Here is a 23,066-nt window from a genome sequence, read left to right on the forward strand (position 1 = left end):
TACAACAGTTGGGCTATAAAAAGTCATTGTATGAACATTGTTTGTTTGTAAAATCATCTGAAAATGTTAAAACATTTGTAGCTTTATTTGTAGACGATTTTTTCTTATTTTCTAACTGTAATAAAGAAGTAGAAAATTTAAAGTGTCAATTGAGTAAAAGATTTAAATTAAAAGACCTAGGTCAGTTAAGACAGTGTCTAGGTATGGATATTAAGATTCAAAAGGATTGTATTTGTATTAGTCAAGAAAGGTTTATTGATAAATTATTATATAAATTTGGTCTGATAAACTGTAAAAATATAGAAACTCCTATGGAAATTAATTTGAAATTGGAAAAGGGAGAAAATGTAAATTCCAAATTCCCTTATCAACAGCTGATAGGGAGCTTGATGTACCTCTCAGTTTTGACTAGACCTGACATCTCTTATTGCATAAGTTATTTGAGTCAGTTTAATAACTGTAATACAGAAACACATTGGAAACACGCTAAAAGAGTTTTAAAATATTTAAGTTGTACAAAGTCATTTGGTTTAAAATATGTTAAAAATAACTTTGATCTAATTGGTTTTGCTGATGCTGATTGGGCGTCTGACAATACAGATAGAAGATCCTATACAGGATATTGTTTTATATTCTCAGGTTGTTTAGTATCTCATGAAAGTAAGAAGCAACAGACAGTAGCCTTGTCAAGCACTGAGGCAGAATAAATGGCTGTATGTGAAGCTAGCAAAGAGGCAATTTTCTTGAAAAACCTATTGTACGAATTAACTAATAGACAAATTAATATACCTATTCTAATGTATAGCGACAGCCAAAGTGCTTTAAAACTTACTGAAAACTCTGTATATCATAGACGTAGTAAACATATTGATGTTAAATTTCATTTTATACGGGAAGCAGTGTGTAATAAATTTGTTAAATTAGAATATTTAAGAAGTTCTGAAATGCCAGCTGACTTATTGACCAAGAGTCTGTCTAAAATTAAACATTGTTATTTTATGAATAGGATGGGAGTTGTAGCATTAGACATAAGACAATAGAGTAATTACTTTATATAACACTGTTTTGAGTCTGAATTATTTAGTTAAGTGGTGGTATTGTTTTAATGTAACCATAGATTATAACTAAATGATATATGTGCCAGAAGTGGCGCCATCTAGTTAGAAGTATGTGTACCTACCTGCTTATTATAATTGTTACTCTGTACAATATAAAAATAATATATTTAGTCTGTTTCCAACTACTATCCATGTGTTTTATTAGGTTATGGGCCCAGAGCTTAAACTCGCGATAAATTAAAGTTTTAGATTGGATTTTTTTTCTTTTCGTGGACTATCTGTGTGCCGTTTGATATTTTAATATAAAATCACGGTGGAAATCGCCTTTTTGTGAATTTATATTCTGATTAACTGTTGACTATCGTGTGTGTGGCGTATGGCGTATGAAAAATGGCGGGCAGTTACATAGTGAATGTGCCTAAGCTAAAAGGACGCGAAAACTAGAAGAAACTTATTAGAAGGAAGGCCGGCTATGCCTACTTCCGAAAGGCAGCCGGCCTCCGGACTCAGCTTCGGCGGTGCGACCGGTGATTGTGCTGAACGAGGCGGGGAAGGCTTTTGAGAAGATTATAGCCACCCGTCTCGTTCGGCACCTGGAGGAAGGCTCGGGACCGGGGCTTTCAGAGTCCCAGTTCGGGTTCCGAGCCCGCCGGTCAACCGTCGATGCTTTCAAACGCCTGAGGGCGGTGACGGAAGAGGCGGAACGCAGAGGAGAGGTAGTGTTGGCGGTGTCGCTGGACATCGCCAACGCCTTCAACAGCCTCCCACACAGCTCGATACAGGTGGCACTCGAGTACTTCGGAGTGCCCCTGTATCTGAGGAGGCTGATAGGCGACTACCTCTCCCAGAGGAGGGTGGCAGTCGAGAACCGGAGGGGTTCAATAGAGTGGTGGACAGTCGAGAACGGCGTTCCACAGGGTTCCGTATTGGACCTTTCCTGTGGAACGTCGGGTATGACTGGGTCCTGCGGAGTCGCCTCCTCCCCGGGATGGGTGTCATTTGTTATGCAGATGACACCCTCGACTTATCCCGGGGACGGAGCTACAAGGAGGCGGCGCGGCTGGCCGAGGTCGGTACTGATCTCGTGGTCAGCCGCATAGAGAGGTTGGGGCTTCGGGTCAGAATCGACAAGACCGAAGCCCTCCTCTTCCGCGGGATTGGGCGGAAAGGATCCCCGCCGGGTGCCACCCTCCTCATAGGAGGAGGGAGGGTCAGGGTGAGCCCGACCATGAAATATCTGGGACTCACCCTTGACGGAGGGTGGACCTTCGTGCCCCATTTCAGAGAGTTGGGGCCGAAGGTCATGAGGACGGCAGGTGCGCTGGGGAAATTCCTCCCGAACCTCGGAGGTCCCAGCGCAGCTTGCAGGCGGCTATACTCTGGGGTCTGTCGGAGTATAGCCACGTACGGTGCTCTCGTTTGGGCTGATCGCCCGATGAGCCGCGGGGTCAAGGCCCTTCTGCGCTCGGCGCAAAGGGCGCCCGCGGTGAGGGTGGTTAGGGGGTACCGTACGGTCTCCTGGGCCGCAGCGACGGCTCTTGCCGGCGATCCACCTTGGGATCTTGTGGCGTCGGTTCTCGCCGAGGTGTTCTCTTACGTCTCGGGTAGGAGGGCTCTCGGAGAGAACCCTTCGTCTGAGGAGATCCGGGCGGTCCGCCGGCAGGGGGAGTCGCGCCTTATGCGGGAGTGGGGGGAGGACCTGGCGGGCCAGCCGTACGGTAAACGTACAACGGCTGCGCTCCGTCCGGTCCTAGAGCGTTGGATGAGGCGGAAACGCAAACCCCTCACTTTCCGTCTGACGCAGGTTTTCACCGGGCACGGCTGCTTCGGGGACTACTTGTGTCGGACGGCCAGGAGAGAGCCGGGAGTAGGCTGCCATGAGTGCGGCGCTGCGGTGGACTCGGCCCAGCACACCCTCGAGGTGTGCCCGAGATGGGCTGCGCAGCGCCAAGACCTTATGGCGGCGCTCGGCGGAGTGGGCTTGTCGCTTTCGAGTGTCGCGGAGAAGATGCTCGAGAGTGACAGGTCCTGGATGGCGGTGTCCTCCTTCTGTGACACGGACATGTCCACGAAGGAGGCATCTGAGCGGGAACGGGAGGTTGCGGTCGATGCACCCTCCCTCCGCAGACGACGGACGGGGGCGCGCCGGGGGCGATATCAACGCCTCCTCCAATAGCGCCCCTGCGCCCCGGGCTGGGGTTGGGCTGGTTACCCGGCTCCTGTGAAAGCCCGGCGTCGTCGGGGCGGTCCTAATTACCGGGATCGCCCCCCTTTCTCCGAGGGAGTAAGTCCTATATGGACGAGGGAAATGAAACGCCCGAATGTTGATATAAGACTACTTTATTAACGTTACTGGTGTGGGTTTTATATTATGATGGCACTAAACATGTGTATATCTAGATAGATACCACACCTTCCCTCTCAAAGAAAAAAAAAGAATTGCATATATTTCTTTTTTTTTATGTTAAAACAGTATTTAAATCATCATATTATTGACATAGGTACAAAATTAAAGAAATCATAATAAAAACTTAAGACTATTATTATAATTACAAAAAAAATGAACTACAATGTGTATACATATCATATTATAATTTTTTACGTATATTTTAAGGGTAATACAATTTCGTTCGATTTTTGTGAATCACATAATTTTTTCCATCTTTCAATATTTCAACATTTGGTGAACAATCCTTAATAACTAAATATGGACCGGAATAAATTGCGCTGAGTTTGTTGCCTGTTTCTTCTTTAACTAATATCAAATCATTGATTTTAAAAGTTATAGGGTTCATTTTAGTATCATATTTTGATTTTCGAACAATTTTACTATTTATAAGATTTTCTCTTGCTTCTTTTTGTGAGGTTTGTAGGCGATATTTTAATTCTAATGGATAATCATCGTAATTATAGAGGGGTTCTACGGTTTTTGTTAAGTTACTAGGTAAAGTACATTTTTTGCCATAAACTAACTCGAATGGGGTATATTTTGTTTCACGGTGAACGGAAGTATTATACGAGAAACACCAAAAGGGTAGCCAGGAACTCCAAGACTCGGAGTGGTTGTCAGTCTGTATGCGTAAAAATGCTCCTAAACTCTTATGGGAATTTTCTAAAGCGCCGATGCTCTCATGATGGTATGCTGTGGAATTTAATTTTTTAATTTTTAATAAACTACATACCTCTTTCATTACTGTAGACATAAACTCGGTACCTCGATCTGTGGCTATTTCCTTGGGTATTCCATGTCGAAGAATGAAGTTATTTACGAATGCCTGTGCAACTTCAACTGAACTCTTAGAAACTAACGGATATGCTTCTACGTATTTAGATAACTCACATTGGAGTGTTAATATATATGAATAATTATTACTATCTCTATCTAAAGGTCCTACAATATCTAAGAAAATTTTTTCGAAGGGAGATTGAGCTGTAGAAGTTACAGTCATAGGCTCCCTAACGGGTATAGAATACTTTTGTTTCTGGCATTTGTCACAGCGTCTCACAAATGCTGTTATATCTCGTTCGATACCTGGCCAAAAGTAATATTTTTTAATGTTATTCAACATCCTCTTAATACCCGCGTGGCCACTAGTGGGGAGGAGATGAAAATCATTTAATATTACTCTTTGGTCGTCTTTGTTGTCAATTCTTTCAATTTCATTTAACACAATAATTCTTGGACCGGGCCAATTTTCAATACTATTAATTTCATTTATTACTTGCTCTATAAATTTATTTTTTTCTTTACATTTCATGAAGTATACTTCGTTAATATTTATTTTTTTACAAAAATCAGACAGCTCCCTCACAAATTCGCCTCGCGATAATTGTGATCGAATAGCTGGATTTATATAAATTGTCATTTTCTTTAAAACGTATATAAAAGTTCTAGATTCGCATGCGATTTCATTGTCCTTTCGTAATTTTTGTAAATTACTTTTGTTGATAAATCTTAATTCTATCGATATCTTCGGTTTGTTGTGTATCTCTACGACTCTTGGGTGATCAAGCCAATCGTCAGTATTCACACTATCACACAAAGAATCATTGTTCATCCCTGACATACTATGCTCCTCTTCCATCCTTTTCTTCTGAGCTCTAGTCAACACATTCAAACTACACTCACTCATATCTTTTAAGTCTTTCGATGTAATACGTATTCTAGATAAAGCATCTGCGGCGGAATTTTCACTTCCTCTTACATACTCTACTATATAATCGTATTCTTCGAGAGCAAGTCTAAATTTCAATAACCTACTCGAAGGATCTTTCATGTTAAAAAGATAAATGAGAGGTTTGTGGTCCGTATAAATTTTGAAAGAACGTCCGTATAAATAAGGCCGGAAGTGTTTAACAGCCCATACAATCGCTAATAATTCTTTTTCGATTGTTGGGTAGTTTTTTCTCCGCTCTATTTAAAGTTCGGCTAGCATATGCTATAGGTTTACCATTTTTATTGGACAGTACGGCTCCTATAGCGTAACCTGATGCATCCGTTTGAACTACAAATTGGTTACTTTCAGAAAAATCTGGGTATTGCAGTAACGGAGGTGACATCATATCTTGCTTTAATGAATTAAATGAATGTTGACACTCGTCACTCCAATGAAATTGTACATTTTTACGGCATAATTTATTTAAATAAAAAGCTTTCTCTGCAAAATTTCGAATAAATTTACGATAAAAGTTCGCGAATGCTACAAAGCGTTTTACCTCGCCTGTATTAGTAGGAATAGGATAATTTTGTAAGACTTTGATTTTATCAGGATCCGGTAAAACACCATCTCCAGATACAACATGACCCAAATACAGTAATTCCTTTTTTAAAAATGTACACTTATCGGGGTTTAGCTTTAAATTAACTTGTTTTAATCGTTCAAATACTTCCGTTAAATTTTTATTGTGATCTGCTAAATTTCTACCAAAAATTATGATGTCATCAAGGTAAATAAAACATTTTTCAAATGTTAAGCCTGCCATAGCCATATTCATCATTCTAGAGAAAGAGCTGGGACTGGTTTTAAGACCCATTGGCATTCTGGTCATCTGGTATTGACCAGAACAGAATGCTGTATACCTACGGCTATTTGGATCTAATTCTACATTATAGAAACCTTGATTTAAGTCTAAATGTGTATAATATATACAACCTGAAAGAGAGTCGAGTATTTCTGTAATATTCGGCAAAGGAAACTTATCATCAACTATGGAATTATTTAATTTACGATAATCGATTACTAATCTCCATTTTTTATCGTTCCTTTCCGATTTTTTAGGCACTAGTAGAATGGGACTTGACCATTCGCTCTTACAAGGTTCAATTATTCCTTGATTTAACATTTTATCTAATTGCCTTTTTATTTCTACTTTTTGAGAATGGGGTAATCTGTATGGTTTTACATAAACTGGATCTACATTGGGTTTTAATGTAATTGTATGTTTATAGATATCAGTCACAGTCAAGCTGTCTCCGGGTAAATAAAAGATATCACAGTATTTCGCACATATGTTTTCGATTGATACCTGTTCTTCCCCCTTAAGATATTCGTGTAATTTTAAAACAGAAAATTTTTTTTACGCGTTCCGAATTCTTATTCGATTTTCCAAACATACATATATTATACTCACTCGTACTATAAATGTTAGGGCTTACGTCACTCAAACAAAAATCTCTGTCGGTTGTATTTATTATTCGAATCGGTATTTTCCCTCTAATTGGACTTACTAACATACTGGCTAAGTAAACACCTTCCGATAACTCTTTCGAACATACCACACAATCATCTTTCATATCAGTATTTATAAAATGTATAGATTCCGATCGCGACGGAATATACAAAACCTCATTATTAATATTACTAAAAGTAGGTAAATAAATTCGATCATTATTTGAATTAATCAATGAAAAATAATTGTTTTCATAATCAATTACCGCCGCATACTTTTTGCAAAAGTCATCGCCAATTATAGCAGAAACTTTAGTAGGTAGAGTATCAAATACAAAGAATTTATGTTTAAAAGATCCTTGGGGCACTTCCAAATTAAGAAAGACATATCCAATTGCTTCAACACTACCTCCAATTCCGCTAAACTCACATTTCTCTTTATGGAATGGAATGTTATAATTATAAACAAGTTTCGATTCTAGCGCAGAAATTGATGCGCCGGTGTCAATTAAACAATGTGATGCAAAACAATTGTTAAAAGTAAATTGAACTAAACGCGAATGATTGTTACATGAAAATATATGACCTTTACTCACGAAAAAACTGATTATTATTATCAACAGATGGGGTGGGTTGGGACTGTGAATTATTTCGATCGATGATGTTTACATAACTTTGATTTTGCCCAGCGTTTAAGCTATTGTTTTTATTTTTCATACCTCTATTCTGGTACGGGCGGGAATTACCACGCCATGATCTACCTCGTTGTGTGCCACGCCACGTTGGTTGTTGGCCTCTGCGCATACCACCGCCGTGCTGTGGATGGGCACGGTACCCTCGATATTGATTACCTCGGTAATTATAACGTCCCCTGGAATTTCGAAAACAGGAAACTTTTTTATTTATGCTCATTAAATTGGAATTAGAAGTGGATGGCAACTCCTCATCTAATGCAGATTGAATAGCGTCTTTTAAAGATGTAAAGTTACGTGCTGTAATAATAGTCCCGGTTCTATGATTTCGCAGTCCATCAGCAAATCGTTTGATTGCTTGCTTTTCATTTAAGGGCTTAAGCACCTTATAAGTCTCTGGGTCGTTATCTGCCTGTGAAATAGTTAAGTCAACAAACATTTCAGTGATTTGCTTACCGTATTCTTCGATGGTCAACTCATTCTGCTTAAAATTCAGCAATCGTGTTTGGATGGCCGTAGCAGATTTTTTCGGCAAAAGCTCTTTTTTCATATCATGAATTAAGTCTGAAATACTAGAATAGCTTGGATGTAATTTAAGTTTTGCTGATTGCGATAAACGATTTTTTAACACAAAATTTATTAATTGGGGCTTAGAATCGGCAGTAAGGGTGGTTTCATAATATTCAACGGAATCTATTAATTGTTTAGTTACAGATAAGTCGTCATTCATAACCGGTAACAAACTCAGAGCAACCTTAAAATCAAATTTTTCCATGTTTATAGTTTCTATAGTCTGACCTGAATTACTAATAAATTCTTTCGAATCGGATGACGTTGAAGAGTATCTAACAATATCTTTATACAATGAAAGAAATTGCTGTGAGTAATCGACAATCAATTCACTATCGCTAGCACTAACATTACCACAATTTACTTCTTTTTGCAAATAAGAATTTAATGTTAAATATTGGCTATACAAACTATTTGCTTCGCTTAACTTAACAATGTAAATGTTACCCTTTCTACGCTCAGGACCAATTTTCCTTAAGTATTCTTTAATAAATTTTAACTCTTGGCACAATATTTTTAAATCATCTGCCATATCAAATATAAAAATTATACATATTACTAAAATTCATTATTACTAATTACGTATTTTGAAGTTATACAAAAATAATATGAATACCTTAACACTAATTATCTAGTTATTACAAATATATCGCTACATAATATGTATTATTATAATTATATAAAACTATCAAAGTCCGTCTCTACGTTGCATCCCTTATATAGGCATGTTCTGCATTCCGGAGTCACGTTACTCGCGCACTGTTTGGACAAATCACAAGCTTTTCTTTCTTGAATATTAACAATTTTTAGACGCGGCTCCAATCTAAAATCACTTCAATTTATGTTTCTTGTTCAGCAACAGCTGGAGAACCGTGTAGGGTAGCCCGTTGACGTCTGATCGATCCACGAAGTACATATTGATATATACCCTGCTGGACCCAGCGATGATGCATTTTTCGGTATACTCTCCATACAACGTAGATGATAAACAGACTCATCAACAGTAATATTATAAGTAAAAGAATGTTTGTGGTGGACGCATGGAATTTCAATTCTTTTATATATGCATTATTTTCGGCAGCTGCAGAATTTTGGTTTATAAAAATGTCCTCCTTTTCTACTTTCGAATTACACATATTTTAAACTACAGTGACCATTATTAACTTTTGAACTTTGGCGAGTTTGAATGTACACGTGTCGGTAATTTAAATTAAAGGATCTCGCGTTACCGATGCGCATAATGCGCTGGCAGGGTCGCCATATAAGGACGAGGGAAATGAAACGCCCGAATGTTGATATAAGACTACTTTATTAACGTTACTGGTGTGGGTTTTATATTATGATGGCACTAAACATGTGTATATCTAGATAGATACCACAGTCCGGTCTTTGCCAGGACCGGCCAGTCGCTGATGTGCCCTGTCGCTGACAGATCCGGGGTACACCAACATAGCAGCCGATGGCTTTCGCAGTGGTTTTAGTGAGTAGGGACCTGCCCAGGTCGAGTCTCACACATCCTCTGCGGCCCCACCAAGGCCGGTGAGACGGCTCGTAAAAAGAGTTTCCCTGCGTCATAAAAAAAAAAAAAAAAGGAAGGCGCGGAACCCTCACCAGGCCCATGTCGTGTTATAGGTCTCCCCTCAGGTTTGGCGCAAGCTGACCGAGGCGAGAACCATATGGGGGCGATACCGGTTCCTCCACGTTGGTGCCCCTGGGCAACGTCTGGGTGCGCCGCCCCGCTCTTTACACGGGGTGAGGTACTCAGACGGCTGAACACCGGTCTTTCTCTGTCTTTCTTTCTTTATATAGTTTACTCTTGTTTTGTTTTGTTTATTTTATTTATTCTATCTTTCACCGTCTTTTCTTCACTATCTTTCTTTTATATATTTTTCTAATGCGTGAAGTATGTATGTGGATGGGCAGGCTTCTACGGCCCCTAATCCCCGGAGTGTGGTGCCCGTCCTTGGGATGGATGGCGAGCGGGTGGCTCGTCCCGAGGGCACTAGGTTCGGCCCTACCTTAAAGGGCCATAATAATGATGGCGAATGTTAAAAAGAAACTACCCCAGGAGGGTCCCAGCCTTGATGAGGCTGGGGAATCCCTCACCGGCTCGCCGGTCTGCCCCGCGTATTCTGGGGGGGGCAACAAACGCCACGGGGGTCCTTCCTCTAAGGACCCTCCGAGACGAGGTGCAGTGGGCACGGACGACAATGGAACGAACAACGGACTTGATTTGCCTTGCGATAAGGTTTTAGTTGTACGGTTGGAGCGAGACGTAGTGGGTACGTCGAGGACGACGCGGTCCAGTGCGCGAGAGTCCTCCGTACCCAGGAGCGAGACGAGCGTGAGGAGTGTGGCACGCAGCGCTCGCTCGACGAGCGGCCAGGGAGGCTCGGACACGGATCCGGAATCCATGGAGACGTGTTCCGAGCTTGATATCCCCGCTCCGGCCCGTAAGCGGCCGTTGAGGCTTTCGTCGGGAGGCAGCTCGTCGGGCCAAAGCCCGAAAGTGGCGGCCACCACTTCGGCCAAGCGTGGCAGAGGACGACCCCCAACTACGGGGATGTACGTCGGACTCGCCAAAGCAAAAGAGGAGCTGAACCGCCAGAAGCGAGAGGCGTTTTTACTCGAGTCGGAGGAGGAGGTGATGAGGCGGGCGAAAAGGGTTGAGGTAGATTGCTACATGGAATCGAGGGAAGGTATTGACCTTCCCTCGTGTCCCTGCCGGCCTCATCCCTCGATAAAGAGATGGATCAGGCGCTCGAAGCCATCCTCGAAGTCGCCCGGAAATCCGGGAACTTAAAGGGCGGCTGTATTCGAGCCCTGAAGACGTCAGCTGAGCTGTTGCGGAGCGCCAAGAACGTCCTTCTGGAGAGAGGCGCAAACGAGGAGGTTCAGATCCTGCGTACTCGCCTAAAGGAGGAGCAGGAGAAGAACTCCCGTCTCCAGAGGGAACTGGAGCGCTGAGGGAGGGGCAAGCCTGTTTAAGGGCCGATATGGACCAGCTGGCCATGCCCCCCCTCCCTCGATTGCAGAGAGAACAGCTGCTGGAGGAGCTTCGCGCCAAAATGATGCTCGACTTAGGTAGTATGATGGACGCGAAGCTCCAGACCATACAGGACAGGCTCTTGCCGGCGAGACGTCTGACGTGAAGAGCGCAGAATTGCGAGTCTCCGGGCTGGACGACTCAGTGTCCAAGGAGGATGTCCTCGCGGCAATTGTCCGGCACGGCAAACGCTCCGCCGAGCATGTGCGAGTGGGCCCGATCCGCTTCCGCGGAGTTTTCGGCACGGGGGCAGCGTGGGTGCGATGCCCGGTTGAGGCGGCGAAGTGCCTTGCCGAAGCCGGCCGCCTTTTGGTCGGCTGGAGCTCGGCGAGAGTAGTGCCGCTGGAGCCGCGCCCCATGCATTGCTTCCGGTGCCTCGAGGTGGGTCATGCCGGCCTAAGGTGCCCGTCAACCACCGACCGCAGCCGTTTGTGCTTCCGCTGCGGCGGTGAGGGGCATATGGCCGAGGCGTGCACTTCGGACCCGCGGTGTCCGGTGTGTGCGGAGGCGGGAGTAGCCGCCAACCATATGGTGGGGGGCAAGCAATGCCACCCACCCAAGAGTCGCAAGGGCATGGGGCCCTCCAAATCCTCGGCCCCGCCCAAGAAATCTGCCGTGCCTGAGGTAGTTATAATGGACGTGTAATGGCCTACACGCCCATCCATTTCCTCCAGGCGAACCTGAATCACTCCCCTGGTCCGCAAGATCTTTGCCTGCAGGCCATGGCGGAGTGGTCCATCGAGGCGGCAGTGCTTTGCGAGCCGTACTTCGTCCCCGATCGTCCGAATTGGGTGACGGATACGGATCGGTCTGTGGCGGTGGTCGTCTCATCGGGTGTGCGCTCCTCTCCTCTTGCTGTTGTCGGTAGGGGGGAAAAACTTCTCGACGAGGTCGGGGCGGAAGTGAGACGTGCGTCGCCGAGGCAAGTCATTGTTCTCGGCGACTTCAATGCCCACAGTACGGCGTGGCAGTCGCGCGTCACGGACTCTCGCGGAGAGGTGGTAGAGGAGTGGGCCACAGCGTTTACGTGCGTACGACCGCAGGGTGAGTCCGTAGTGGACTTATCGTTCGCTTCTCCCGCGGTCGCAACGCGAGTTCGTAACTGGCGAGTCCTAGTTGAGGAGGAGACGCTGTCGGACCACTCCTTTATCAGGTTCGAGTTGGCTCCACAAGGGGGCTCTTCGTTTCGCCGTCGCGCCGCCGGGAGCACGTCTGCGTTCCCGCGGTGGTCTCTGACCAAGCTGGACAGAGACATGGCGGTGGAGGCGTCGATCGTCCAGGCCTGGAGCATGCGAGTCGATCAGCCCGTTGAGGTGGATGAGGAGGCGCGCAAGTTCCGCCGGTCCCTATGGCGGATCTGCGATGCGTCGATGCCCCGCGTCACGCAACGCCCTCCCAGACGCCAGGTGTATTGGTGGACGCCGGAAATCGCGCAGCTACGCTCAGTCTGCGTGGTGGCGAGACGCCGGTACACCCGACAACGGAGGCAGCATCCTCGCAACGAGGCCGATGAAAGTCCGCTTCGCGACGCCTACAAGGAAGCGAAGAGCGAGCTTCGGCACGCTATTTGCAGGTCCAAAGAGTCGGCCCGCGAGGAGTTACTCGCGCGTCTAGATGGAGATCCGTGGGGGCGTCCGTATCTCGGTGCTCGGAACAAGATCCGAGCCCAGACGGCCCCGGTCACGGAGAGTCTAGAGCCGGAGTTTCTGCGAAGCGTCGGGTGCGCCTTGTTCCCCATGGAGGCCGCACATACGATGCCAGCGGACACTTCACGCGAGCCGGCCCGGTCGGAGGTCATTCCGGCCGTCTCTCTGGAGGAGCTTGAGAGGTCTCTGTCGCCGCTGAAGGCCAAACAAACCGCCCCTGGCGGAGGTTTACCAGCAGCGCGCTCGAGCTCGATCCCGAGGTACGAGTCCGGACCGGGATCGGGCGGTGGTGGTGGAGGGTTGGCGGCGCTCCGCGCTCGCGTTGGTTTTCCGTCGATGGAGGCGGCGGCTCTCTGAGCCAGTGGCCGGGTTGCGCACCGTGGAGGCGATTCGTCCGCTCCTCAAGGAGTGGGTGGACCGCCGACACGGTTCCTTGACCTTCCGGTTGGTGCAGATCCTCTCGGGGCATGGCAGCTTCGGGCGGTATCTGTGCCACATAGCCGGGAGAGAGCCGACGGCGGCGTGTCATCATTGCAGTTGCATGGATGATACGCCCGACCATACTTTGGTGGAGTGTCCAGCGTGGGCGACGGACCGTCGTCAACTCACCACCGTGGTTGGCGCGGATCTCTCGTTGCCGGCAGTAGTTCAGGCTATGGTCGGTAGCGAGAGGGCCTGGGCGGCGGTGGTCTGTTTCTGTGAGGTGGTCATCTCGCAGAAGGAGGCCGCCGAACGAGTGAGGGAGGACAATCCCTCCTCGGCGCCCATGCGCCGACGAAGGCTGGGTCGAAGGCAGCGGGCCTACGCCCGCGAAATGCCTCCCCAGTGAGCGGAGCCTCCGGGCGTCGGTGGGGAACCGGCGTCCGGGCAACATAGGCCCGGGTAGCGAGCGGCGTGTTTGGCGTTCCCGACACGCTGCTTTGGAGACTGCGACCCGGCTGGGTCCCAGGAGACGGGCCACAATGCATTCAGCGGAGACTGTCCTATCCGGCGGAAGTGGGATGGTATCGCGCGTTCTTTGGTGAGCTACTGCTAAGGGCATCGCAGCTGTATTGGAGTGTAAGGAAAGCTTTGTGGTCTTACAAGCCACCCTCCAGCATGCCCGTTTCCGCGCGAGCAACGCAACCATTTTTATTAAATTTTTAATTTTATGTCAAATATAGGTCAACTACAAAATAACTTTGTCGCCTAATTTCGGCAGGTTCCTGGGGTCCTAGCCTGTTCGAAACACCATAGGTATTATTTTTTCGAGCCCCCCTTTCGGTTGGAACAAAAATTTTTCCAAATTATCAAAGATTTAGGACACCAATTTTCGGTTTCAAATTACGACAAAAAACTTGACGCCTCAATTAAAAATTGTTCCCGCAGTCCGATCCCTCTGAAACTTGGTTTCGAGGTTGATCCTGCGGAAGACTACTCAGCGGGTCATTCAAAATTCAAAATTTTTTTTGAAAAAAGTTTTTCCGATTTCCGGGAAAGGACTATAGAAGGATCCGGGAGGATCTCCTGATTACCCTGATACCCCCCACAAAATTTTTGGACCCGGGATCGAGGAGTTATTCACATTTATTGTGGATAATAATTCCCGAATTCGAAATCCTCGATTCTCCCGAAGTAGTTGGCCTATCCTTAGTTAAGTTTGTGTTTGTATTGTCGACCGTCCCCCCTATTGGGGACGTTAACCCTTTCAGACCTGATTTTTTATTTTTTAGAATTTGTTTGAGCCGATTTTATTTCAGTTAGATATTCGCCTATTGAGCATGGAAAAACAAAAAAAAATTGATTATTAGATTATTTTCCGAGAAAATTGATGTTTTCTTTATGTGATCAAATGTGGACATTCGGCCTAAGTGATTATAATAACTGATGTATGGGTATAATTGAACAAATAACAAATAGCTTGATTTTGGCCATTTTTATTATTACAAAAGTATGAAATTCAAACTAAAAATAATTAAACATCTTCAAAACAAAAATAAATCTTCTTACAAAATAAAACAACATAAAAAATCTTCTAAAAAGACAACAAAATAATAGGAACTTTAGTTACTTAGGTATGAAAACTTAGGAAGCAATTTTTGTCTTTAGTCAGACATAAGTGCACTTTGCACTTTATGCATTTGATGCGGGATTTCCCTTTACACCCCGTTAACTTACAGCGCGTTCCACAACCATCGTCATGAGCTGGAAAGTGACTAATACCATCTCGAGCAATTTCAGTTGACGGACGTACTTCTCCTGGTCTTCTAGGAACAACTACTGGTAAAGGACTGCTCAAACTACTTGGACGACCCCTTTTAGCACCTGATATTTTGTTTCGAAGAACTAAACTTTCAGCTAAGCGTCGACGAAAGTGAAGAAGTGCGAGCCGTTTTGCTTTTGGTATCCCAAGCAAGTCACAATCCATATCATACTCGCGGTAGGCTTGAACAACTGCCAAATCTGATGCGTGGAATATCATACGCAAAGGCCACTTCTTTGACTTTATAAACGTTCTATAATAACTCATAAGTTGATCAAGGAGATCTACCCCTCCCATGGCGTGATTGTACTTTTTTACAATTTCAGGCCTCTCGACTTCTATAAATCTATTCTCTGTTTTGGACCATCTTTTCACCATATCTTTTTCTCCTATACCAACGAAATTGGAAGCTAAGTTGGCTGGTTTGTTATCAAGCCATTTCACCATGGTGACATCTCCATCCGTACTACAAATCTCTTCGGCAAAACCCCTTGGTTTCTTTTTTATATCTTTGTCACTAAGCAACGGTGGCCTTGTAAATCTATTGACACGCGCAGTGCAGGTAGCCATTATGCCTTTGTGTTTCAAAATTTGGAGCATGTAATAAGACGAGAAGTAATTATCGCAATATAACTCATGACCTCTACTGTCACCGACTCTTTTCATTAGATGTAATACTACCGCAGCTCCAAAGCCTACTTTCTTTATCAGTGACCTGTCAAATTCTGGAATAGAATTTTGATAAATAATAAAGTCATAGGCACGGCCATTTTTCCCACACAAAAAGAAAAGCTTCATTCCCCATGGACAAGGTTTCCTTTGATGTACTGCTTAGCAGAATGTTTCCCTGTAAAAGGAACTATTTGTTCATCGACACACAATTCTTTTTCTAGCGGTATTTCTAAGCATCGGCTTCGGATCGCATTATAGATTGGTCTTACTTTATAAAACACGTCAGTGCAATTAGTAGGCTTTTTCATATTATCTACTAAATGGAGATTGTTACGAAGTTCAAAGAACCTATCTCTTGCCATATTGTTAGTGAAAAGTGGAATGCTAATATGATTTTCCCAGTACATTTTCAAAACTGGATAGTTGAAAACTCCCGTTGCCATGTGCAAACCAAATAAAATTTCAATTTCATAGCTGGACGTAGGCTTAAACCTGGTTTTTCCTGACTGTACTGCATATAAGTTTGTCATTTCGGCCATTTGTTCAAAAAGCTCTACAGGAACATATCTATTATAATAACAAATGGGATCTTGCACGATGGGTTCTAAAGCTATTGGTAGCAAGAAATCCGTTGGTATTGTGTTATTTATTTGTCTATGCCTCCACTTTATGTTCGGTTTTGGCGTAAGGTAATCGAAAAGTTCAGCATTCGGCGTAACTTGCTCCTCTTCGCCCTCCACAATATCCGGCTCTCTTGGCGCCTCAGGCTCGGACTCGTAATTGAAAGCTGACCTTTCTTCGTCTTCTTGTTCGTCAGGGGGGTCAAGTGGGGTGTACTCTCTTTGATTCTGAGTTACTACATCGGCTCCCAACCTAACGTGTCTCGCAAATGGGACATTATTATTATTTCCCACATCCTCATCATCCGAAGATAGCTCAAATTCCGACTGGTTATCCTTTTCCAAAGCTCTCAAAGCATCCCTCGAAAACATGATAATAATTTGATCATAAATTTACCTGTAATAAACACAATTTAAGACTTTACCACGCAAATTTTATAATAAATTATAACATTTATTACCAGAAAATAACTTTATTTACTAACAGCAGCAAAGTACCTATTTTGAAAAAAATGTTTAACCAATACCTACTGTCCACGTTTGTGGACATAACGAATATTCGCGATTTATTGTACAAATAACTAAAAATTTTGATGTAAAATACTTTGTTCTTTGCCTATATAGTATAACTTATCCATTTATATTTATTTCAAAACATATCTAGCAGAAAAACTTGAAATTTCAATAAAATAAAAATGACTTACCTACTCAGTTCAAAGTTTCGCTGGTAACTGACCGAAAATGGCTTAGAAGTGCACACACGTATCAATAGATGCCGCTAGTTGTTTCATTTTTAATAATTTAGAATGTTCGCAAGTGATGACAACAGTTTTTATTTACGTAAAATTTAAATTTAGTAGTAAAAAGACTCAAAACTTTTATGTCCTCAATTGTGCACGCGAGGTCTGAAAGGGTTAAACTCTTTTAAATTGGAATTGGTATTTATTTTATTTTTATTTTAATTCATTTTATTCTATTTTAAAATTTTAAAACATTAAAATCTAATTTAATTTAATACTTTTAAAATATTTTATTTATTTTAATAATTATATTTATACAAATACATAAATTCCAATTTAAATTTAAATTTTAATTTTATCTGAATATTTAAAATTTTAATTTTGAAATTATCTGTGATAGTCCCCTATTGGGGCGTAAAATTAGTTTTAATTCTGTGTTTGTGTTTGTGTGTGTTGACCCCCTATTGGGGACGTTAAAGTTTTAATCCTATTTATTATAGTCTTTTGACCCTCACCCCTTTTGGTGACGTCATTTTAAATTAGTATTTACTGGAAAATTTTAAACATGGCACCGCCGCAGGCTAAAAATGTAAAAACAATAACAGTCGCACACACAGACGAGAGGCCGCGAATTGCCCCGTCTAATGCACCGCCCAGTGCTCGCCCGGTGGAGAACGCCACGGGAAAGGCGAATAGGCTCTACCAGACCGCGAAGTCCCAATTGGAGCAGTCCGGGAACCTTAAGTCGTCCATCAAGGAGGCTGTCCTGGATAGCCTCTCGGAGCTGTACGGGACGGTCCTCCAGGTGGATGAGCGACTGCGTTCCCTGGAACTCCAATTGGTGAGATCGCGGCTGGAAGGGGAAGAAAGCCTAAAAAGTAAGTTAGAAGAAAAAGAAAAATTTATTAATAAAATATTAGAAAAATTTAACAGGGGGGAAAAAATTGGGGAAATAGTCAATAACACAAACGATATTAAGAAAATGATAAACTTTGATGTTCTCGGAAGATTTGACGAGTATCCCCCGGGTAGAGCGCTGTGCGGGAACGTGAAGAAATTAGAGGGCCTGATGGAAGAAGTGCAGGATGTCAGGAAGGTGATTGTGGAAACGGGGGTGAAGGTGGACGCGGTTGGGGCGCGGGTTGGGGAGGTCGGGGGGAAGCTGGAGGAGTACGGAGTAACCGCTAGGGAAACCGGAAAGGCCATCGAGACCCTCAAAGCCTCGTCGTCAACGTACGCCGAGGCAGCGAGGGCTCCGAAACCAAAGGCCCGGCTCCCTCCTTGCCGTCCGAATCATGCGCTGATCGTGTCCTCCACCAACCCCAAGGATACGAGTGACAGTGTGATAGGGAAAGTAAGAGAGGCCCTCGACGCGCGTAGGTCGGGGATCCAAATTGACAGAGTGAGGAAAATTAGGGATGGAAAGATTGTGATCAGCTGCGGGGACCGGCCGGGATTGGAGAAGACCGAAAGTCGACTCAAGTCCCAGGCTGGTCTCAAACTCGAGCCTGCAGCGAACCGAGACCCGAGGGTGATAATCCGGAATGTGTTCGGCTACAACTCTGAGGCTGACATAATAGAGTCACTAAAATGTCAAAATCAGAAGTTGTGGCGGGACCTGGATCCGGATCACTTTAGGGTCAAAGAGGTTTACCGTAGGAAGGCGCGGAACCCTCACCAGGCCCATGTCGTGTTTGTTATTATTTTATAATGGTAACATAATCATTAGTTTGTAGCGCCACCTGCTGGCAACAATTATCTTATAAAAAAAAAAATTAATAAATTGTCTTGTCACGTCAATCGTTGTTTTAATTACAGGTTATGGGCCCAGTCCAAACCAATTAAGTTTTGTTTAGTAAAAAGTACAGTTTCACTATCGTTTTTTGTGGTAATAATGTCGTCGAACTATTTAGCTAATGTGCCAAAGTTAAAAGGACGCGAGAACTATGACGATTGGTGTTTTGCGGCGCAAAATGTGTTGGTATTAGAAGGCATGGCAGCGTGCATACAACAAGAGCTATCGGCAGAGGCTTCAGCAGCAGATTTAGCTAACGATGCGAAGGCTAAAGCGAAGCTTGTATTGACCATTGATCCAACACTTTACGTGCACATCAAGCAGGCAGTATCAGCGTACGAATTATGGAATACTTTGAGAACAATGTTTGATGATTCCGGCTACACAAGGAAGATAAGTTTACTACGAAATCTCATTAATATAAGGCTGGAAAACTGCGAGACAGTGACACAGTATGTAACTCAGATCGTCGAAACGGGTCAGCGGCTTCAAGGCACAGGTTTCAAAATAACCGATGAGTGGATTGGTGCTCTGATGTTAGCAGGATTACCTGAGAAATATGCGCCGATGATCATGGCCATAGAACACTCCGGTATTGAGGTTAGTGCAGACGTCATAAAAACGAAATTGATGGACATGTGTTTGGAGGTTGGTACTACTTCCGGCTCCGAGAGTGCATTTATTGCGAAAGGAAGGCATCGAGTGAGAAATGGCAACCCTAGAAGCGGCCATAGTCAAAATCATTCACAAACTCGCTCAGAGATGTCATCAGTGTCAAAGAAGGCGATAAAATGTTTTCGGTGTAAACAAAGCGGACATTATAAAAATCAGTGCCCGCAGGCCGAAACAGTAAAAAGAAAACAGACAAATGCGTTTAATGCAATTTTTCTTACCGGAAAATTCAATAGAGATAGCTGGTACATTGATAGCGGAGCAAGTAAACACATGACAGCATGTAAACATAACCTCGTAAATGTGTCGGAATTACCCAAAACCAAAGAAATTATTATCGCAAACCAGACGAAAGTTCCCGTGCAGTGTTCTGGCGACGTAAACATCGTTACAGTTGTGAACGAAGTGGAATATGACGTCGTCGTGAGAGATATTTTGTATATACCAGAGTTGACCACCAACTTGCTATCTGTGAGTCAGTTGATTGAACATGGTGTAAGAAATATAGGTAGAATTGGAACGCAATCGGAGTAGTTCCAATTATTGCCGCTTCACGGCGCCACTTCTCTCTATCGTGTGCAATGGAAAAATGACTGATATGTTTCGTAATTAACTTCTTGTACAATTATTATTTTTCAATACAGTAACTTAAGTACTAATATCAGTGCCTTATTTCCAAAACCTCCTACATGGTAGCAGAGCGTGGTTCGGAAATAAAGTAATATCAGAAAGTACGAAGTTTCTCCGGAAGAAAACGTGTTAAATATTGTGAGGTTAAGTTGAACAGAAAAAACGTGGTCATGATGAATTCACATTCGCACATGTTCAATCTGGAAAAATTGAACGGCCGCGACAATTTTGCCACCTGGAAGTTCACCGCAAGAACGTATCTCGAACACGAGGGCTTATGGAATTGTGTAGAACCCAAGGAAGGACAAGTAGTTGAGCCGGCAAAGGATATCTTGGCCAAGTCCAAACTGATCCTATTAGTAAATTCTCAAAATTACGTACACATACAGGATTGTAAGACCGCGACAGAGGTATGGACCAATCTACACAAAGCATTCGATGATAACGGACTCACCAGAAAAGTGGGTTTACTCAAAGAACTAATCAACACATCGCTAGAGTCTAGCAGTGGCATCGAGGAATATGTGAGTAAAATTATGAACGCAGCACATAAATTACGTAACATTGACTTTGACGTTAATGACGAGTGGCTGGGTACTTTAATGTTGGCCGGTCTACCTGATCGGTACAAACCTATGATCATGGGACTCGAAAATTCAGGAGTCACAATCAGCGCAGACCTTATTAAGACCAAGCTTTTACAAGAGATAGTTTCTTCAGATACAAATAATGTACTTTACTCATATACTAAGAAGGGAAAGTTTAATGCACATAAGTCGAAGCCAACCAAGGGTCCCCGGTGTTACAACTGCAATGGCTATGGGCATTTAGCAAAATACTGCACAGGAAAAGGAAAAAGAGAGTCACATAAGCAAGAGAATTCCAGTTTTGCTGCGGCATTTTCAGCAACTGCCGGCGAAATTAAGAAACAATGGTATGTAGATTCCGGAGCATCCATGCATATGTGTGGCAATAAAGAATGGATGTACAATCTAAGAGCGCCATCTGTCAAGAGTATAACAGTTGCTAACAGTGAGCCGCTGTCCGTAGAAGGTACCGGTGAAATAAATCTGAACATTTTACAAGAAGGTAGAATACAGCTGAAAAATGTGTTATATGTACCTGGACTTGCAGCCAATTTGATGTCAGTGAGCACTATTACAAAGAGTGGGTACAGAGTGATCTTCAATGAAAAGGGTTGCAATGTCAATGATGCAAATGGAAAGTTCATATGCTCAGCTACACTGAATAATAAACTTTATGTTTTGGATATGCAGTCAAAGGAGGAAACTGTTCATTTGGCTTCCAGTCTTGTAAGTTCTAATAATATAAGACTGTGGCATCTTCGGATGGCACATTTAAATGTTTCAGATCTACAAAAGTTACCAAATTATGCTGACGGGGTGGTGCTAGATCAAAATAAACAAGTAAGGTTGCAATGTTCAAGCTGCTGTGAGGGAAAGCAGGCAAGGTTGCCTTTTAAGCAAGTTGGCAGCAGATCAACAAAACCATTGGAATTAATACACTCGGACCTGTGTGGACCAATGGAGAATGCATCGTATGGAGGTATGCGATACTTTATTAATTTCATAGATGATTATACCAGGATGGTGCATGTATATTTCACAAAGGATAAGCTAAGTATTTTAGAAATATTTAAAGATTATAAAAGATATGTAGAGAACCAGCTTGACTCAAAAATTAAAATGTTAAGGACAGACAATGGAAAAGAATACTGCAACGGCAATTTCGAGAGATACTTAGCTAATTGTGGAATTATACATCAGACATCAGCACCATATACCCCGCAGCAGAACGGATTGTCAGAAAGAATGAACAGGACACTTGTGGAAAAGGCTAGATGTATGATATCTAACGCAAATTTAGAGAAACCTGTTTGGGCTGAAGCCGTTGCCACAGCTGCATATATAAATCGGTCCCCCACCAAAGCACTTGACAATACCACTCCGTACCAAATGTGGACAGGTCGCAAACCAGAATTATCTCATATGAGAATATTTGGTTCAGAAACAATGGTGCATGTTCCTAAGGAGAGAAGACAAAAGTGGGACAAGAAATCGGAAAAAATGATATTTGTAGGTTATTGTGAGAGAACAAAGGGATACCGTGTCATGCATCCTAAAACACATCAGATAATGAAGAGTAGAGATGTTATATTTTTTGAAAAACCTGGTCTGTGTGATGAATTTCTGATTTCAGCTCGTTCAACTGAAGAAGACAGGTTGGGATTGTCAGAGGAGTCAAAGCCTGATGACCAGTCAAAGGAGTTAGAAGCTGCTTCTTCCTCTCAACCTGTGGACTGTAAGCATAGCTTAAAAGAAGCTGAGAACGACAGTAGTAGTGAATATGAGACTGACACAGCTGATGATCCTGATGCTGATGAGACATATTACCCACCGAAGCATATTACAGTTCAGGAACAAGGAACTCGTAACATCACATTGAGACCACGTAACAAAGATAAGAAAGGCATGATCTGTTTATATACTGGTTTATCTGATCCTCAGACAGTAGAAGAGGCATTGTCTTCCACAGAAGTTAAAGAATGGAAACAAGCCATGGATGCTGAGATGAATTCTTTAATGGAGAATGAGACCTGGAATCTGGTGAAACTGCCCCCTGGGAAAATTGCTTTACCCAACAAGTGGGTGTTCAAAAGGAAAACCAACCAACAAGGTGAAGTTATGCAGTATAAAGCTAGATTAGTCATAAAGGGTTATGCACAAAAGAAGGGTGTGGACTTCCAAGAGGTATACTCTCCTGTGGTAAGATGGACATCCATTAGATATTTGTTTGCTCTAGCTGCACAGCAAGACCTGTATATATACCAGATGGACGCAGTTTCTGCATTCCTACAAGGATCTATAGACACAGATATTTACATGGTACAGCCCGAAATGTATAAAAAGGGTGATGAGGTATGTCATTTAAATAAATCAATATATGGTTTGAAACAGGCGAGTAGATTGTGGAATACAAAGTTAAGCACAGTC

The 23,066-nt window shown here is 43.4% G+C and overlaps 4 protein-coding genes across 4 annotated transcripts; 1 reads left to right on the forward strand and 3 right to left on the reverse strand.

Moving 5' to 3' along the window:
- Positions 1-6,641: 6,641 nt before the first annotated feature.
- LOC133319442 (uncharacterized) lies at positions 6,642-8,521 on the reverse strand. The gene is made up of 2 exons (XM_061523879.1): positions 7,876-8,521; positions 6,642-7,598 (listed from the first exon to the last, which is right to left on the reverse strand). The coding sequence occupies exons 1-2, from the start codon at positions 8,519-8,521 to the stop codon at positions 7,441-7,443; spliced, it is 804 nt and encodes a 267-aa protein (XP_061379863.1). The 3' UTR covers positions 6,642-7,440.
- Positions 8,522-10,985: 2,464 nt separating this feature from the next.
- On the forward strand, positions 10,986-11,680 carry LOC133319458 (uncharacterized). Its single transcript, XM_061523934.1, has 2 exons — positions 10,986-11,130; positions 11,181-11,680. The coding sequence occupies exons 1-2, from the start codon at positions 10,986-10,988 to the stop codon at positions 11,678-11,680; spliced, it is 645 nt and encodes a 214-aa protein (XP_061379918.1).
- Positions 11,681-14,731: 3,051 nt separating this feature from the next.
- LOC133319459 (piggyBac transposable element-derived protein 3-like) lies at positions 14,732-15,493 on the reverse strand. The gene has a single exon (XM_061523935.1). The coding sequence runs from the start codon at positions 15,491-15,493 to the stop codon at positions 14,732-14,734; it is 762 nt and encodes a 253-aa protein (XP_061379919.1).
- A 224-nt stretch (positions 15,494-15,717) lies between these two features.
- LOC133319460 (piggyBac transposable element-derived protein 3-like) lies at positions 15,718-16,587 on the reverse strand. The gene has a single exon (XM_061523936.1). It carries the CDS (start codon positions 16,585-16,587, stop codon positions 15,718-15,720), a length of 870 nt encoding a protein of 289 aa, XP_061379920.1.
- Positions 16,588-23,066: the final 6,479 nt, after the last annotated feature.

The sequence above is a fragment of the Danaus plexippus genome, chromosome 20, assembly GCF_018135715.1.
Source record: "Danaus plexippus chromosome 20, MEX_DaPlex, whole genome shotgun sequence".
Taxonomy (NCBI): Eukaryota; Metazoa; Arthropoda; class Insecta; order Lepidoptera; family Nymphalidae; genus Danaus; species Danaus plexippus.

Coding starts and splice junctions, on each gene's coding strand:
- LOC133319442 (XM_061523879.1), bottom strand. CDS start 8,521: ATGGCAGATGATTTAAAAATATTGTGCCAAGAGTTAAAATTTATTAAA. Junction 7,599..7,875: donor GTTGACCATCGAAGAATACG/GTAAGCAAATCA, acceptor TCGAAATTCCAG/GGGACGTTATAATTACCGAG.
- LOC133319458 (XM_061523934.1), top strand. CDS start 10,986: ATGGACCAGCTGGCCATGCCCCCCCTCCCTCGATTGCAGAGAGAACAG. Junction 11,131..11,180: donor CAGGCTCTTGCCGGCGAGAC/GTCTGACGTGAA, acceptor TGGACGACTCAG/TGTCCAAGGAGGATGTCCTC.
- LOC133319459 (XM_061523935.1), bottom strand. CDS start 15,493: ATGGCTACCTGCACTGCGCGTGTCAATAGATTTACAAGGCCACCGTTG.
- LOC133319460 (XM_061523936.1), bottom strand. CDS start 16,587: ATGTTTTCGAGGGATGCTTTGAGAGCTTTGGAAAAGGATAACCAGTCG.